Source organism: Erigeron canadensis, chromosome 3 (assembly GCF_010389155.1).
Source record: "Erigeron canadensis isolate Cc75 chromosome 3, C_canadensis_v1, whole genome shotgun sequence".
NCBI lineage: Eukaryota > Viridiplantae > Streptophyta > Magnoliopsida > Asterales > Asteraceae > Erigeron > Erigeron canadensis.
In genome coordinates this window covers 46,923,993-46,941,996 of record NC_057763.1, presented here as the reverse complement: position 1 = coordinate 46,941,996, position 18,004 = coordinate 46,923,993, and the positions used below count along the sequence as shown (strand labels likewise).

General features: G+C 33.4%; 3 protein-coding genes across 3 annotated transcripts; all 3 read right to left on the bottom strand.

The window, feature by feature from the left end:
* Positions 1-1,264: 1,264 nt before the first annotated feature.
* LOC122591272 (transcription factor ILR3-like) lies at positions 1,265-3,311 on the bottom strand. The gene is made up of 5 exons (XM_043763513.1): positions 3,027-3,311; positions 2,653-2,715; positions 2,502-2,573; positions 2,238-2,400; positions 1,265-1,689 (listed from the first exon to the last, which is right to left on the bottom strand). Exons 1-5 carry the CDS (start codon positions 3,185-3,187, stop codon positions 1,414-1,416), a joined length of 735 nt encoding a protein of 244 aa, XP_043619448.1. The 5' UTR covers positions 3,188-3,311; the 3' UTR covers positions 1,265-1,413.
* An 872-nt stretch (positions 3,312-4,183) lies between these two features.
* On the bottom strand, positions 4,184-7,582 carry LOC122593430 (thioredoxin-like protein CXXS1). Its single transcript, XM_043765841.1, has 3 exons — positions 7,419-7,582; positions 5,660-5,782; positions 4,184-4,489 (listed from the first exon to the last, which is right to left on the bottom strand). Exons 1-3 carry the CDS (start codon positions 7,518-7,520, stop codon positions 4,337-4,339), a joined length of 378 nt encoding a protein of 125 aa, XP_043621776.1. The 5' UTR covers positions 7,521-7,582; the 3' UTR covers positions 4,184-4,336.
* Positions 7,583-9,518: 1,936 nt separating this feature from the next.
* Positions 9,519-15,304, bottom strand: LOC122592914 (kinesin-like protein KIN-14C). Its single transcript, XM_043765246.1, has 17 exons — positions 15,044-15,304; positions 14,692-14,937; positions 14,441-14,585; positions 14,251-14,360; positions 14,019-14,138; positions 13,648-13,851; positions 12,532-12,741; positions 12,368-12,442; positions 12,136-12,282; positions 11,778-11,913; positions 11,529-11,638; positions 10,958-11,119; positions 10,642-10,859; positions 10,447-10,528; positions 10,270-10,374; positions 10,081-10,185; positions 9,519-9,954 (listed from the first exon to the last, which is right to left on the bottom strand). Exons 1-17 carry the CDS (start codon positions 15,092-15,094, stop codon positions 9,778-9,780), a joined length of 2,403 nt encoding a protein of 800 aa, XP_043621181.1. The 5' UTR covers positions 15,095-15,304; the 3' UTR covers positions 9,519-9,777.
* Positions 15,305-18,004: the final 2,700 nt, after the last annotated feature.

The following is an 18,004-nucleotide window of genomic DNA, read 5'->3' as shown; positions in this document are numbered from 1 at the left end:
AGGTTGGTGGGTTGAAAAACTCCGATCCTAACCCAACCCACTAAAAGTTTCAGGTCAGAAATTTCAACCCTGACCCACAACCCGCCAACCCATGACCCAACCCATGTGACCCGAGAAGCAAATATATATAAATATAAAATGGAATAAATCAACCAATATACAACTTTATCATTGATGGTGTAAGCCGAAAACGAATGGTACAAAAAAGAAAGAAATACGAGGGTATTGTTAATACTTGGCACAAAGTTAACAAACTTACCGCCTCATCCTACATCACTTATCATCTCACAGAATTTTGAATCCTCCTTTTATTTCATATTTGAAGTTACTTTAGGTTAAAAATATAAAAAAAATGAGAATAGGATGTATGAATTAGTGTAATGTGGAGTATGAACTATTATATATAATTCAATTACTTTAAAGATATTGGGTTGGCGGGTCGACCTGACAACCCAACCCGGACCCAACCCAGAAAAAATCAGGTTGGTGGGTTGGCGGGTTGATGGGTCGAAAATACTCAACCCTAACCTGATTTTTTTCGAGTTTGGTCAAAATTGACAGCCCTACGAATTGTCACAATATCTTAATCTGATTTTTACTATTTTTTAACTACTTTATAAAAGCATTTGATCCTATTATTTTCTTTAAAAGAAATTTTATTGAGTTCGAGGCCTTCAAAGTTAAAACATTGTTAAATTAAAATGTAAAAAGAACACATAAACACATAAACAAATATAGAGCTTAAGCTAAAACAATAAACAAATATTCGAGCTTGAGCTCAAGCAGATTTTTAAAAGTATTCGAGTATGAGCCAACTTAGCTATTAAACAAACCGAGCCTAATATTCCCCTACTAATGGCGAGAACCTGATACCAATCCATTCTACTTTGAAGAGTTGGATCCCCGTTACTACAAAACCCAATTAACCATACATAAAAACTTCTGTTCACCTCAATAGAATGATTAAGAATTTTACAAACCAACTTTTAGTTAGTCACACGAAAAGTCTCAAGTTTGTACAAATCTCACATTTTTTAGACCATACCTATGTAACCAACCCAAATTCCGGTTCAAGTCTATCACGTTTCTGGTCCCATTTAGCTTCCATCCTAGTCCCATTTAGACCCAATAAACAAACTCACTCAAGTGTTATGTTCACGCACACATAAGTAAGCTAGCGACACAAAATTTTAGTTAATGATAAATACTACACTACCAGCATCATAGTTGTGTTCACTAATTGACAACCAAGTTAAACCTGTTGTACAAAAATTCCAGCAGAGTCAAAATCTGGATACTTAAGAATCAAGAAGTCAAATTACACTAACTGGCCATATTCATAAATAGCTCATAAAATTAGACAAATGTATATTTCACATAACTTGTTCCCATCTGCAGAAAAACAATAATTTTCTACGCAAGTGGGGATCGATGAACATGATCTTTGGAGGTATCAACAGCAGCTGGGGACGCAAACTGCCACATGGGAACTCCTTGGTATCCCATGAATGGCATGAACTTGTTGCCGCCAACAGGGGTAGGTCCAGGGCATGGGACTGGTATTACAGAATGTGCAGGAGGATAAAAGGCAGGCGGAGGGGGGTAACAGGCGGCCTTCAGTTGCTGTTCGAGCCTTTCTTTGTCTGCCTTTAGCTTCTGCTTCTCATCTCTCAGCTCATTCTTCTCAGCCTACCATATACAGAAAGTTTTATAAGACTAAATGATGATATATATCCAACAAAAGATTCTTGGTAATTTTGTTTCTAACAAGGGAAGAGTATAGGAGCAGGAAGGAAATAAGGGTTATTCACAAACAAATCAGTTACCTAAAGAACCAGTCCCAAATTATGTAATGACCGGAGCTCTTGAATCAGTCCTCTTGTTATTTTAATCAAATATCGGTTCAAATCGCTATTGTATAACTAAGACTGTTCTAGGCCCGGTTTAGGGACGGGTGACGAGTGTGTTCAAAAAGAAATCCTAACAAACAAGCATCTGTACAGACCTTAGTCCCGCGATAAAGCGCATTATACTTTCAGATGTCAAATTCAGATTCAAAAGAATTAGTTCTAATTTATGACCAACATGCCTACACAAGGTATAGTTGTAGAGATAATCCATAGGAATTAATCGCTTCATGCAGAAACACCTACAAATCTAGAGCATATTGAAGTTGAAAGTTCTATATACCGCATCTGTGGCAGAGACATAATAAGTGAAATAATATAAATACTTACCTTCAACTCGTTGATTTTAACAAGCAGATCTTGAGAGGAATCCTTAAGCTTGGCTTCTTCGTTTCTTAGGTGAGTAACCATACGGATAGCATCCGCCAAAATAACAGTCTTATCCGTCTTGCTTGACCTTCCGGGGTCCAATATTTCGTTCAATTCTTGGAACCTTTTCAGAAAACAGTCAAAAATGAATACACTCAACTTTATACGAAAAGCACCCCATATTCATATATCATAAATAAACCAGATGGAAAAAACAGAGCATGCCTCTCATTCAGTTTATCCCTCCGCTTCTTCTCTCGACATGCTTTTGAATCAGCACACGAACCAGGATTTGCCCTACAAGAAAAAGTTGCCAAGTATTCTAAATAATGTCTCAAAGAAAACAAATTTAGGGTGAAAAAAGCAGAGATTATGCCTCTTTCGGGATTCATCTTCCTTGGTAGCATTTGATTTTTCATATGAATCTGCAAAGCCTTTACTGCAAAAGTAAAACAAAATGCATATGTAAATTATTGGTTTTACAAAAAAAGTTAACCAGTGCATCATCAAGACCGAGAAACAAACATTTAAGGAAATTTCTAACCAACAAATTTTCAAAATATTCTAACTATCAGCTCAACAAATTTTGACGAAATTTCTAATTAATCAACAAGTTTTCAAATTTATGTGATTTTGAGAATCAGATATCTTTTGAGTATGTTAGATGCATTTATTTTACCCCTAAAATAATGAAATTCATCATAATCATGGTTTAATTGCTTGTAGTACGGAGTAATAAAGCAGACAGACCTGAGATTAGATGAAGCGGGGAATGGATGGGTAGAACCGGAGGACCAGTGAAACTCCGGTTCAAGAGAAGGAAGGTCGCCGCCAGGAAACTGATCGATTAAACTGAAATCAAAGAAACAATTTGAAGAATTATCGTCTCCTAATTCAACCTGACCATCCATTTATCACCGGAATTTCAATATTCCGGCCCGTCGATATGGAACACACACACACGCACACAGGATTTTGTTTTGTTTTCTTTTGCGTAACGAAAATGAGATTTGTTTGAATGACAAAAAAAAAAAGATAATTACTCACTATTTTATTCTCTTTTTTAAGGGGGGGAGAATAATATTATATTCGGTGGGATTGAAAAAGCACATGGGCGTTATATGATGGGAATTTATTTATTTATTTATTTATGGATTTTTTACTTCATGTTTGCTGTTACACGTCATAAACTGTTACCTACATAACAAACTTTTTTAGAAAATAAGGTCACAATGAATATTATATGAGATCGAGTATTTGATGAGATAAAATGAATGTACATACATGTCAATATTTTGATTTGTGGACTGATGAAATAGGCACAAATGGTTTTACTTTTTTTAAATAAAGATTTAAAGATTTTCGAGGATTTCGTGTTTGTGTGTTTGATCGACCACACTTGGTGCAGTTTTTTTAGACGTCGATATGATATTTGTTTTAATCATACAATTGATCCCCTTACTATTAGTTTAGTCATTAGTGGCATCAAATGTTTTTTTTTTTTAGTTGAAGGCTAATATAACCCAATTATGAAAAGATTTGAAAGCATTGATCGTCATTCTTCATTCACCTCTTTTTCTTTCATTTTCTTTTTCTAAGAAAACTCAGAAAAATACCAAACTTACCGTAAAAACAAACAAATATTGTAAAACACAAAAATACCTTATATGGAGTATTTTGTACCTTGTGGTTAATAAAAGGGTAGTTGGTCGCTACTGCTTACTAGTGGGTGGATATGGGTTGAACACATTGAATGTTATTCTTGGGAATGTCAATATTGGTAAGATATTCCCAAAACCAACAAACATTCAAAAGAGTTGCAACATGTTACTACTATATCGTTTTAAAAATGGAAAGATTGCATTGCCAAGATGCTTTATGTGCCACTCACAAAAGATCACATTGGGTGAACACAAACAAATCTTATATAAAGGTTGTTCTGTATAAACAAGAATCACAAAGTACTCAAAAGGGGTCCACAGCTCATACAAACTGATTGTGAAATGAGAATGTACAAGAAAACAAGCTTATGGTGTTTGTCGGAGTAGCACTAGACTGACTTAGACCACAAAGTCAGTGTTGGATTGAAGAAGGGTCTCAATCCTTTTCTTGATCTCATCAGGATTTGCTCCAACTAGCCTCCCAACTACAACACCTTCTTTCATTAACAAGAAGGTTGGCATTGCCTTCACCTCATACTTCTTTGCTATTTCCTGCATCAATGTTAAAAATGGAAACTTTAAGATAGAGAGAAAAATATATAACTTTTCATTCATATGATGGAGTTTTCGCCAAAAAGTTAAATTTTATAACAGGAATCATTCATAGAGGAAAACCCCACAACCACTACCACAGAAAGTTTTGATTATATTCTCATACAAGGATAATGACCTTTGACAACATCAAAGAAACAACGACTTTCGGAAGGTCTAATTTGGACCACTATTTACACAAGGACACTACAGCTAGCCATGTGTTACAAGCTTCTCTCTATTTGCTATTGTTCGACTATTATTATAATTCTGGGACTAGTAGAAAACCATAGTAATTAAAGATAACGATTACTAAAAAGAGAATCATAATACATCAGGAGAATACTATACTGCTTTCTATAGGAAAACGATCGATGTGGTCTGCAATTGTCGGTACAAGTGTCCAACTAACATTCCATATAGTGCTTAAACTCTTAAAGTAAGTCACTAACAACATTTAATTAGAGATAGCTTAAAGAAAAGGCAACTACCTAAAAGAGAGCCATGAAAATATCCAAAATGCATATATTGAAATGTTTGTGCAGTTGTATCAAGGCTTATAAGACAAACATCAACTAGTTTAATGATTACTAGTTTCACTGTCTATCAGCATTTTTGATATTCTGAAGGTCAAACAAAATATAAAAGAGACAGCCATCTTTTATATTCTGAAGGAAGAATTAAGTTGCTTTCACGCCTTCACGGTATAACAGTTAACCATACTGTAGTACGACGACTAACATGTTTAGTGCTTGTGCTACTTAGGAAATATCAACATTTAATCTACTAATATTGATGATTATTTTCTAATCGTTATCCATTTAATACCTGGTACGTTTTTTAAAAGACCGATGAATAATTAATCCTAACGAACAGAGGAAGTTGATTGTTAAACCAAGAAATGTGTCTTTATTTTCCCTCCATCAAATTACAGATACTACATGAACTCATGAAAATTTAGTTCTCAAAAGCATACAAGTAGCAAAGTATATCTCATGTTAAAAATTTACAATCGAGACTTGTGTAATATCTATATACGACAAACACTGATTGATCTAAAGTTATTTAAATTATATGATATCTTGATTCTATAGTTACATTCAAAGCAAGGATTAAAACACAAAAGGTTACCTTCGAATCATCAACATCAACTGTAAGAAAGCTTATGTCAGGGAAAAGTAAGGCCAACTCTTCAAAAATAGGGTTCATGGCCACAGAGGGGATGCACCATGATGCTGTAAAATGTGCCACAATCTATAGACAAAAACCGAGAAACATAAATAAACAATTGCACCAAAATCAAATAAAAAAAATATGACAACAATATTTGACCAGCAAACAGAAGCATGCAACTTTATCTTAATCAAGAACTTTGCCTTAAAAAAAAAGGAGAAACCAAAAGTGATAACCACAAGTTATTTCATATTCTTAATGGAACTTGAGGTTTAAAAACGGAATTAAATCTCAACTAGTCAAAAGCAATGATGACAACTAGTTAAATTAGAAATCGGAATTCTCAAACAGACCCTTATTACATACTAACTAAATAAAGGTATTTTCAATCATCTATCCTTTATATTTCCCTAGCGGTGATGAATGAGTGGATCGTTCTACCTTATAAAATATCATAAAATTTAAACCATTTAAGCCTTGGTAAATAGATAAATTTAGCAGTTCATGGAGCAATAATCAGCGGTTTCTGCAATACAAATATACAATATGAATATATGATCAAATCAAAAATCAGAGTTTCAAACATACAACTTTAGAGTTAGATTAAATAAATCCTTACTTATTTTACCTCCAACAAGGTTCACACCTTGCTAACTGCGACTAAAAAGAAATAAAACAACAACCTCTTTGTGGCCACGCCACTCTCCCTTTGGAAGAGCTTTACATGGACTAGGACCTTGTGAGTCATGAATTAGTCAGCCACAGGCTGGACGCTACGATTAGAAAGAAAAACTTTTAAAATATTATGAACCATACAAAACCCAAACAGATGATTCAGAGGGTGTTTGGATTTACGTATTTTGAGGGCTTGTTGGCTGATTGAAAAATAAAAACACCAACAAGCTTATTTTTTTATCCGTTTATGAGCTCATCAGATAGAGTGTATTCCTTATACAGTTCAATAAGATCAAGTTCATAACCTCGTAAGCCCGAAAGCTTACTGGCTTTTTGAATTTTTGATAAGAAAATAAGCAAAAGCAAACACCCATCAAGATTGAATATCAACTGTTAAGATAGCAATTAAAAATGACCTCTGCAACAATAGTAGACATTCTTATGAAAACTGAACAAAAAAAAAACAAAACATAAACACAAATTCCAATCCAAGCAATCGAAACAGAGTTTACTAATACATGCATATAGAGCTATATTGTTGTATTAAATCTATGTCAATTTACTTCCAAGTGACACATTCTAAAAACCCAACAAAACCCTAAAGCAATATTCAAACTAACAGTTCAAGATCATCCCTTTTATAAACATCAAACAATCTTTTCAATGTAAAACTCTATTTTTAATTTAACATAGACAGTTCAACAGCCAATTAATCCTGTGTAGTTTTAACAACGAAAACACAATATTTTCAATGTAAAATTAAACATAAGCTTAGACAGCCAAAAACAAAAATTAAATAAACTAGGCTTTAATGATCGGTAGTTTTAGCAGCAGAAAACTATTGTTCTAGTGTAAAATAGAACAAAATCTTGACACCCAAAAATCAAACTTGAAAATTTTAGGAGTTACAAAAACCCCCACTTGAAGTAAAAGCAATAAAAAAAGATAAGTTTCCTAAAAAAAAAAAAAAACCGTTAATTATGATCAATCATACTAATATCCAAAAAAGTTTCATGCTTTTTTTTAAAGATCAAATACTTACAGGGGTTCCATGAGATTTAGCTTCTTGAAGATGGGAATTCCAAGTTTCAGTCGAACTAATCTTCACAACACTTGGTTTCGGTGTCTCAATATTGCCTTCCATGTTTGCTCACACTTTCTTCTTCAAAAGATATTAATGATAATAACTATGAAAATTAAGTGTTAAAGATGATGACACTTATATAAAGACATTTTGGATAAACATTATAATTGGGACCCATTTTCCTGAATCTCAATCCAAATTCCATCCAATTAATAAATAAATTTTGAAATAGTTATTTCATATATGTGGATTTTGGACATTGCACCAAACCAGATACTTTCCTTCTTTTATTCAAACAAAAAGATTTGTTAACATTTGTTAATTCATTTACAAAATGGTTGTCGACATAATTTAACTATATATTTTCTTTATTTCTGGCAATCTATTTTTTTTAGGTCGGTGAATTCATGACTCGGAACAGAATTGGTAAGGGGAAGACACGAGTTTTTAAAAACTCGAATCAGAATCGAGGAGACCTAGGATTAGGTTTTTTTTATATAAAAAATTTATAGTTTTTGAAATTATATGGAATAAACTTCAAACTTAAAACATAATTGTTTAGAAACTTTAATATAATACCTCAAAGTTCAAACTTTATTCATTAGAAAAATAAACTTAAACAAATTTAGGATTTTTTTTTTAAAAAAAAATATTCTTTTTTGACCCGATTCGGCCCATTCTTAACCGATCCAGGAGAGTTTGACCGAGTTTTACAAGTGGCCATGTCGTTGACCGAGTTTTCACCCGATTCTAGCCAACTCAACCCATTTAACCCCTGATTCCAATTCTAATCCCGAGTTCCTGTCCGAGTTTTACAACCCTGATTTTTTTGTAAACCGGAAGTTATACGAATGTTTGAGATACAATCCAAAACTTTTGAAAACCGCCTCAATTATGTCAAGTCTCTTCTTGCTTGCGAGAAGGTTTTTTGCGTTCTTGTTTAGCATATTTTCTAATGATGAAAGGTATTATCTCAACGATGCTTTTCTCTAGCTTGTTTTTTGAAATTGCATTTTTGCCTACTAAAAAGTTGAGTCAATAAAGAAAGAGAAAGTCTATATCATGTATCGATCATACCAAGTAGTCCCTTTAGTGGGTAAGTCAAGTTCAATTAGAAACTTTCATATGAAAAGAGACTCTCACATACAATTTCTTTTTATGAGGGAGAGAAGTCCGACATTGTCCCCGGGCTTTGGCTTATGTAGATCAAAAATGATTAATGGGATTATGGCACTCCACTAGCCGCCAATTCGGAAGGATGACATCGAAAAGCATGGAAGCCTTGTCACTTTGTTGGATGTGTCGGGCCAGTTGGTGAGTCACCCAAAAAACGCATCGAAAAAGGTCAAATATACATGTTTGATGAAATGATCAGGGGTTCATTCTAAATAGACTTTCAAAATGTCAAAAATTTTACCAAAAAATCATCAATCTAACACTTAACTATTGTGAGAAAAGAAAAAAAAAAAACTCAAATACCTGAAATATATCACTAAAAAATAATTGTGGAGTATATTATTGTTTTTTTATTCCCTCAAATTTCACGATATACCCAACTAATTTGATAGTTATGAAAAATGGTCAAATAATTATTTTATCTTTTTATTTTAAGCATGTGGAGTGGAAGCTGGAAGGCAGAAGTGTTGGTGTTTTTTTTATGTATGTAATGGATAATAGCAGGTCTGAAACATAAATACGTATTGATTTCAATGCATAAACATAATACTCTCCTAAGTCCTAAAGCATGATTTAGATATATGTAATCATATATACACATAAATTGGCTATATATGGAAATCAACCTTCAACTATAAGGATAAAATCGATTACAAGACACACTATCATCTTCAATATGAACAACACCGATTATTTAATTATTGAACTAGAAACATGTCACAGCCTACAATTTTACACACTTTTTAGTATTAAAAAAGAAAAAGAAAACTGCATAACATTCATAAAAAGACAGAAGCTTGAAAGTTTATGATCAATTTTCTTAATTAGCAGTCCAAAGCATAAAGCAGTATGTATATGTTTATATCTACACGAATCATGATATTTTCCTTGATTTAAAACTCACAATTAAAATAACCAATCATATGCAAGAGCTACATATGTTTGCAAACACTAATATGTCATCTACATCAGGTACAACAGATACACAAACCAAGTTAAATATTACATATTTTGTTAACAACCCATTTATGCACTCTCAAATGAAAACAAATAGTAGCAGTGTCATTGGGGCATATGACAAACGACACTTTAATACCCTTTGCAAAGCATCATCCTTGTCAGCTTTCAAATCCTATAAGTTTTAGCCACAACTCAAGCGAGAATCCAAAGGTCGGATAGTTTGCCGACGTGGGATTCCGATCTCACAAGAATTCACCCTTGCAGCAAATCGTAATGAACATAATGACTCTCCAACGGATAACGGATCAGGTGATACGTTCACAAACATGAGTGTCTTTGAGTCTCCGCCCAAACAAGGCTACACGTTGAAAAAGAATACAACATTAAAACCAATACAAAAAGGCTCCTACATGTGTTATAACTTTACACAATCTATTAAGGACAGTTTCTTGACTTTCAACCAGGTTTTAGAAAAAAAAGGTACCTGGAGAAGATATGTAAGCTTTGAGTTCCTGAAGGGAACATGATCTTCTTTCTTTGCAAGGGCAAAAATTACATCACTCAACGAAGATAAACTTTTGTTGATAGCCTGAAAAAATAAGAACATAAACTTAATTCATACAACTGTATCCTGAAAAAAACTACTTATAGATACACATTTATGAGTTTAAACCTGTGTCTCCTTCAATCTTTCTCCAGTCGCACCGCTTCTTGAAAGACGTTCACTACCAGCTAAATCAATTAGATTCAAGACCCCTTGAACTTGTTGTTCAGTGCTCTATAAACAAAAAGAATGTCAAGATGGTTGTTTGAAGTATAATACATACTTTTAGCGGAACATATTAGTTACCTCGTTTACTCCATATATCCTTAATGTAAAAACAAAATGACTTCTAGACGAATGCTCGTTCATATCTGTTTTGCCAACAGACCTGTAGGATGATAAAGCATAAGTGACAAGTCAATAAAGGTAGAAATTTCAATCCAAATAAGTGAGACAAGCATGTAGAAAGTCAATGTCAATATCAGTTGTATATAAATGGACCTGCTATGTGCAGCCTGCTGGAGAAGATTGGAAACCTCTCTTGAGCTACACACATCGACAATGGTAAGATCAGAAACATATGTGTTGCCTTCTGCATCATGCCTGATGGTATATTGCTTCCCTGCACCACTGACTTCTGCACGTGAAACATCTCCACCAATTGACCGTGGGGACAGCAAGTCACGAATTGTTTCGTTGTAAATTTCCAACATTGAAGCCTATAGATCAAAAGAAAACAAGTAACAATCGTTAGCATAAGCTCCGGATAGTGAGATTCACAACATAATTGACCATATCAAAATAAACTAAAAATAACCTGCATCTTGTATTTCCATCCCTGGGCAACAAGGGCTTGGCTAGTTTCAAAAACTTGCTCTAAAGACCGTGGGATGAGGCCCTTTTGCAGAGGAGCTTCTGGCCTACCCATCATAGTGTACGTCTTACCGGATCCAGTTTGCCCATATGCAAATATACAAACCTGCCAAAATACACAATGAGGCATTTAATTGAGTTTATTAGATGTACAAAAACTAATAGTGGACAGTAAGGTGATAAAAGTAAACCAATGGTAACAAGATTCGTTCATGCTTAATAAGACAACATAAAGGTCTTAGCCAAATCTACAAATAAAAAAACTCCTAACACTCGATACCACATCAAAACAGGTTAGCTATAAGCAAATTTGAGGCGGCAAAATGGGCAATCAAGTTCGGTAATGAATAAGAATTTTAATTGGTTGACCTAAAGTACTTAGTCTTCTTTTAAAACCATCATTAAAACAATATAGTATTTTGTTCATACTCGTATGATATATCAAATATAACACGCCAGAATGTCCCATCATAATTAAATATACTTCCCATCTAGTTTGTTAAGGTCAAAATTACCTTATATCCATCGAGTGCACTCTGTACCAACTGTGATATCTCCATGAACACATCCTGTTGAGATGCATCGTGTGCAAACACTTTATCGAATGTGAATGGATACTTTTGGCCTATAAAATTCCACAATGTGATCATTTCCAACAATAATAAGGATGCCAAATTGTCATATAAATTGTATGAAATAAAAGTTGAACTTGTAACATTTTAAATTCATTCAGGAGGAAAAAAAAACTCATAATGAGCACATACCACATTGGATTAAATCAATGCCTCGGCCAGCTGATTCTACCCCTGTGGGATAAGATACAGCAGCTTCTGTTTCAGGACCATCATCAGGAAGCAAAGGTCGAACTCTACAAAATACTCTAATGTTGCCTTTCAATTCCTGCAATGAGAGAAAGACCATTAAATCATGAACCTCGAATTCACACGTGGCACAACAGATGGATTTGAATAGGTTTAGTTGGGTTATCTTGATACAATTCTCCTAACAGATAAATAGCTAGTGAGTTAACATCCTTGCAAAGTCCCAATTGTAATAACAGGGCAAAACCACACCCAACTTAAGTGTTGTTATAATTTATGTATTTGAAGTTAAAATCAGTACCAATATGGTGTTATGCAGCTTCTTTCTCAAACTCTCGCCCTCAACAAGTTGAGCATCTTTGACTCGTATACTATCTTGCAAGTCTAATATATATCTCTTTTGCTTCTCGAACTCTTTACTTATTTCTTCCGAGGATTTACCAGCCATCTAAATCAGAAAAAAAAACAACTAATTAGCAACAATTTTCAATGTTGATGGTATAAATCTCGCTAAGACAAGAGAAAGTATGCACCTCAAGCTTTTGATTGGCGGCAACTAATTGGTATTGAAGAAGAGATATCTCTTTTTCTCGAGATTTACAAGTATCCTACAAAAGAAGTGAAAAAACTGAAATTTCAAGTGGCAAGAGCAAACACACACACACAACTAAGTATGATGACACAAAGATAAACTAACCTCCAAAGCAGATGATTTTATCATTAAATGCTTGACCTCGTCAACAGTTCGCCCGGTAGTCTCTTTGTATTCATTTAATGCAGAAGTTAACTCTTGCACTTGAAATAACTGGCGCTCACGATCCTCCCTTACTTGTTGCAATTCTCTTCTAAGGATATCAACTTCTTTCATGGCAGATTCTTTTTGCTCAATAGCATCATCACGGGATTTCTATTATAGCAAGATTAAACAAATAAACAGTGTCACATTCCAAACTATGCAAGTATACCGTTAATAAATAAAAACTCAAGTTTAAAACAAGAGGAATAATGTGAAGCTTATTTCAAAATAATGGCCTAAACGTCATGAAAATTATCATTAAAAAACACATACAAATTATGATACAAAATTGGGAGTTGAATACACATTATTATAATGGTACTTTCATGCATATTTAGACAAGGAATTTATTGGAATCGTGATTGCAAACATCAAGAACACCACCTACGCACTGACTTACCGACGCAATGACAGATTGACAGCCATGGTTAAAACGAGTCAAAAACTGATATTACAAGTAGTTACAGTTTACAAACTAACAAACCTAAAATAATATTAGAAAGAAGTGTGATCTATAGAACTAATGACCATGCTGAATTATAAGTACAAATCTCGTTTTCCACATTTACAATGATCCTGACCTTCAGCCAAGAATTCAATTATTCAATTAAGGAATCAAACACCGTCTTCACTAGCATATAAAGATCCTAACCATTGACACATCAGTACACACTCTAACTATATTAAAGCTATAAAGCTGTAGCTCTCAAATGAAAAAATTGTTTTTTTTTCTGTTTTAAATTGCAGATGTGAGCCTCCTAGTTTAAAACTATCAATACAAGGAGAGTTAAATATAATCTAGCGTTGTTCATAAACAAAATGTATGGAAAACTGATACGCAGACAATATATTTCACACACCTCCAACATTAACATTTGCAAGTACATTAGATTATTAGAGCTGTAAATTATAACTTGAGTAGTTTTCTTTCACATCAGAGAATACGGGTACAAATTTCTCTATATATTTAAGTGATATATGTAAACAAAATAAAAAATGAAAGGCAAAAGGACTTACCGTAGCAGTAGAAAACTTATTCTGCAACAAGCTATGATGACTTCTTAATTCTCTGAGATTTTCCAATACTGCAGACTTCTCGCTTTCTACTTGTTTGTTTGCATCAGTGGCTGCTTTAAGGTCAGTTTGAAGTTTGGAATTGTACTGTTGCAAACTTGTGCTGTACTCTTGCAACCTCTTATTATTCTCTTCTTGGCTTTTCGCCTGGAATTAATGATGAAGAAAACCAATTAACTCAACAGATTACTGTAATTTGGTGCCAGACTTCTTCCAAGAGACCTCAACATTGCCATCAGAGATTTTTATATTGAATGACTTAATCAGTGAGCATTCTCAGATTCTATAGTTGTGTATACACTAAGTTATATTACCTTCTCATTAGCAATCGACGCATTTTGCTCAGCCCCTCTAAGCTCTACCCTTACTGAATCAAGATTCTTTTCTGAAACCATCCTCGCTTCTAATTCTCTCTTATGACAATCAAGAGCATCCTAATATTGCATTTACAAAGTTAACGAGACATAAAGAAACAAAAAAAACAAATTCAAAGATGAAATAATCGTTTCCAATTTAGACTTACTACAGCCGGTTGAAAAGACTTACTAATTTCTCAGACTCTTCTTTTGCTAGACTTTCTTTCAAAGTTGTAATAATCGTTTCCAATTTAGAAATAGTAGTCTGCAGCTCCTGTTCCTTACTTTTCATTGCAGCCTCTATGAATAGAAATAGAAAATATTGTCAAAGTAAAGCTACTAATTGTGTATATAAATATACCTGAGTTAGAAAACACTACCTGCTTCAACACACTTTTGTTCGGATGAATCGAGCATTTTACTCAAGTTTTCCTTTTCCTCAGTAAGGTCTTCTAAAGCCTTTTGAAACCATTTTATACACATCTTCAGCTTTTTCAAATACTCTGTCATCCACTCTTGCTTTCCCTGAAATAACAAACAACAATCCAACACATAGTTTTGTAAAAACACGCCTTTTTATCATCATCACAGCAGCTCAATATTATGTTTTTAAAAAAAAAGAAAAGCATACTTTTGAATCAAATTTTTTTCCTTTAAACCTCTCGTTCAACAACGCATCAACCTCCTCTTTCGTAAACTCGATATTGTCAAACTCAGAAGCCTCAGTTTCTGAAGAAGGCGCGATACCAGCTTCCTTAGGAGTGCTCACTGGAGCGAGCGCCTGTCTTCCTCGACTTGCAGTAGTCGATGCCATCATCCGACCAGTCCCGATCTTCCTACGCTTATCTGGAGCCTCATCCGTAACAGCTCGGTTTTTCTACAATAAACATAAACGCTAATATCACAAAACAATCCAAAATATAAAATTTCTTAATAATACAACAGAATATGAATAAAATTAATGATAACAACCAGGAGCTTACGTTTACAGGACTGCGTGGTACGGGAGGCTTGTTTTGGTTTCGAGAAGTCATTGATATAATCGACTGAACGGAAAACTGGGTATGATTGTTTAAAGGAAGATGAAGATATATAGATATAGGCTGGTGTATGTATATTTGAGGGATTTGGATTGATTTTGGGAAAAATTGGAACGTTAATTTGGGGGTTAGGGTTAGAAAACAAGAGAGAGAAAGAAGAAAAAAAGGCTCCTCAAAATTTTGAAAAATTGAATATCAGATCTAACCGCTCCTATCCTATGACACTGACTGTTTTTTTCTTTATTTTTTTTCCTTTTATTTTAGACACTAGACTGTTGACCTGGTGACACTGTCTCAGACACTTGACGAGTTGATGATTTGTTTTTGGTCACTGGGCCTAACTATGGGCCGGGTTCACTGATATATATGGATCAGTGGATTGTAAAACTGTATGGAAGTAGAAAGTAACCTACGAGTTTGGGTCACAATAATTTGACGGTGTATAGAAGAATTAAGATGTAGACAGTCTCCCCTACCATGAAGATGTAGAGATACCACTTTCATGTTTCATCTTAGATATAAATGTTGGAACGACGTTAGTGTGACCGTCACTGAATACGTTAGTAAATATATAATGAGTTTATTTACTCTTAGAGACGTAGTATAGGGTTTCCCATTAGGTGATTGTAAACTAAGAGGACTAATGGTGCACACATTAAACACCAAATGGGTTGAATGTGTAAATACTCTCATTTTAAATAGAGAGTCATAAACCCTAAGTTAAGGTTAATGATACACTAATCCCTCACTAATTTTCGTGTGTCTTTCTCATCTAATTCGTGCATAACATCAGCCGAATTCATCTCATTATTACGCAATCATCTTGTTATGGGAACCCGAAATCAATAGCAATTATGCTTTATGCTCTTACAGGTTCCACATGACGATTGAAGATGTTTTATCAATCGAATCATGTTTATTCCAAAACCTTCAGCCTTATAAGTGATGGCTGAAAAGATATATCTGTTTTTAGAGAAAAATGATTAATCACTTATCCATTGTGTGATTGTAAAACTGTATGGCATCTTATTAAAAATTTAAACTAAAATATTATTTTTTGAACGTAACTTAAACTATGTAAATTTTTTGATTGATAAACAAATTCTTATTAACAAGTTTTATAAATCCATGTAGATCAATAAAATAAAAAGAGCGAGAAGGAATAAACAAAATAAATTTTTTATTGATATCTATCAATGTTAGATGTGTTTGTAAATTTTGTTAATGAAAATTTGTTTGTCATTCTATGTTGCATAGTTTTCTTTGTAAATGTATGACATTTGACATTAATTAAACATTATAGTGTTAACTAAAAACTGTGTAAAACTATACTTTTATATTTGTTGTACATAGTTGTTACTTGTATTTTCTATTAATTTTTAACTTATTAAGTATGCTTTAGAAGACATAACCACCTCCAACGTTAGCATCAGTTTTTTTTTATTTTAACTCTTTTTTTAAAAATCATTTTACAATTTTTTAAGGAATTATGATTGCATCACGATGTTGAAAGTAGAACATCACATTTTTATCATTTCTTCATATTATATATATATATATAAAGAAATATAAAATGACCCTAAAGGCTAGGTACGTTCCACGATAGAGAAATAAAGCTATAAGACCATCCACAACAAGGGTATCCATTGATGATTTGTGATGACATAGAAGATGTTTGTAGGAAGGGTATTGTTGTGAGTGATGAGGTGGAGGGTATCCATCCTTTGGTGTTTGTAGAGAAAGATGGTGAAGAATGGAGGTAGATGACAAAAATTGGGTGGATGATGAATTTGTTTGGCAAAAATTAGTTGAGAAGTTTGAATACAAAAATATAATGACCATCTTGAAAATAGATTTATAAATTATTATGTACATAATAGTAAGCTTGAATAATAATAAGTACATAAATATATTACAACATTTGAATAAGTCTTCCAACTAAAAGATATGCATACAACTTAAACTTATTATAAATATAAACTCTTATAAAATTCACCAATCAACATACAACTAATCCACTTATTCTTAAACTCTCCTCCATGTCTTACACTCACATATACATACACCTATACATGTATATTGAATCTAGTCATTTATACATCCAAATACATTACAACATTCAAAATCCACACCACCAACCTTTTACTAACCAATGGCCACCTCTCCACCACTCAACTCAACCAATTAACAAGTCTCTAAACCCCACAACCCTCTAATTTTCGTGCTCCCTCCCCTCTACACTCTCACTTTTCATTTCAAACACACACACATCTCCAAAAACTCTCTCTTTTTCCTCTCAAATTTTATGCACTTTTTCTCTCCTTCTCTTCTTCTCATTTTTGATTCATACAACACAAATTAGAGCTCAAAAATCTTAAGTGAATCAACTATAATAATAAGGGTTCATGCTAGATCATTCAAGGGTGTGTTAAAGCAAGCTAAGGAGTCCATTTTGGGGTCATATGGTCGTGGGTTTGGCTGTCTAAAACAGCCTCCATTTCGAGTTCATCAAGGGTATAACTCATCATCTCTTAGTTTAATCTATCTTGTTCTTGTATATATTCAAGGATTTTTATCAAAAGTTTATGTTTTATTCTTGTTTTCTTTGAAAAACACACTTGATGAGGGCAAGTTGATAGAATCTTCTTCCACATGCTCATGCATGTCAAGATCTAGAAGAATGATTCTAGGATTCAACAAGTTAAAGACCCAAAAGTGTTGTGTTATGTTATTATCTAGTAAAAGTGACTTTTTCCTTGAAAAATGAAGATATATTTCATATATTCATTAATATATTTCTGTGATTTTCAAGAATAAACATATTTTATGTTTTATGGAAGGCTTGTTAGGAGATTTGTTCATAAAATGGCTAAATGGTTACATGCAATCACATTTTTGGATGAT

What these genes read in the sequence shown, in the direction of transcription:
- LOC122592914 (XM_043765246.1), bottom strand. Translation starts at nt 15,094, where the DNA reads ATGACTTCTCGAAACCAAAACAAGCCTCCCGTACCACGCAGTCCTGTA. An exon ending in TACCACGCAGTCCTGTAAAC is followed by an intron (nt 14,938 to 15,043) that starts GTAAGCTCCTGG and finishes TGTTTATTGTAG; the next exon opens with AAAAACCGAGCTGTTACGGA. An exon ending in CCGCCAATCAAAAGCTTGAG is followed by an intron (nt 12,283 to 12,367) that starts GTGCATACTTTC and finishes TTTCTGATTTAG; the next exon opens with ATGGCTGGTAAATCCTCGGA.
- LOC122593430 (XM_043765841.1), bottom strand. Translation starts at nt 7,520, where the DNA reads ATGGAAGGCAATATTGAGACACCGAAACCAAGTGTTGTGAAGATTAGT. An exon ending in CTAAATCTCATGGAACCCCT is followed by an intron (nt 5,783 to 7,418) that starts GTAAGTATTTGA and finishes TTTTGTCTATAG; the next exon opens with ATTGTGGCACATTTTACAGC. An exon ending in TTGATGTTGATGATTCGAAG is followed by an intron (nt 4,490 to 5,659) that starts GTAACCTTTTGT and finishes ACATTGATGCAG; the next exon opens with GAAATAGCAAAGAAGTATGA.
- LOC122591272 (XM_043763513.1), bottom strand. Translation starts at nt 3,187, where the DNA reads ATGGATGGTCAGGTTGAATTAGGAGACGATAATTCTTCAAATTGTTTC. An exon ending in GAAGATGAATCCCGAAAGAG is followed by an intron (nt 2,574 to 2,652) that starts GCATAATCTCTG and finishes TTTTTCTTGTAG; the next exon opens with GGCAAATCCTGGTTCGTGTG. An exon ending in AGGGATAAACTGAATGAGAG is followed by an intron (nt 2,401 to 2,501) that starts GCATGCTCTGTT and finishes TTTTCTGAAAAG; the next exon opens with GTTCCAAGAATTGAACGAAA.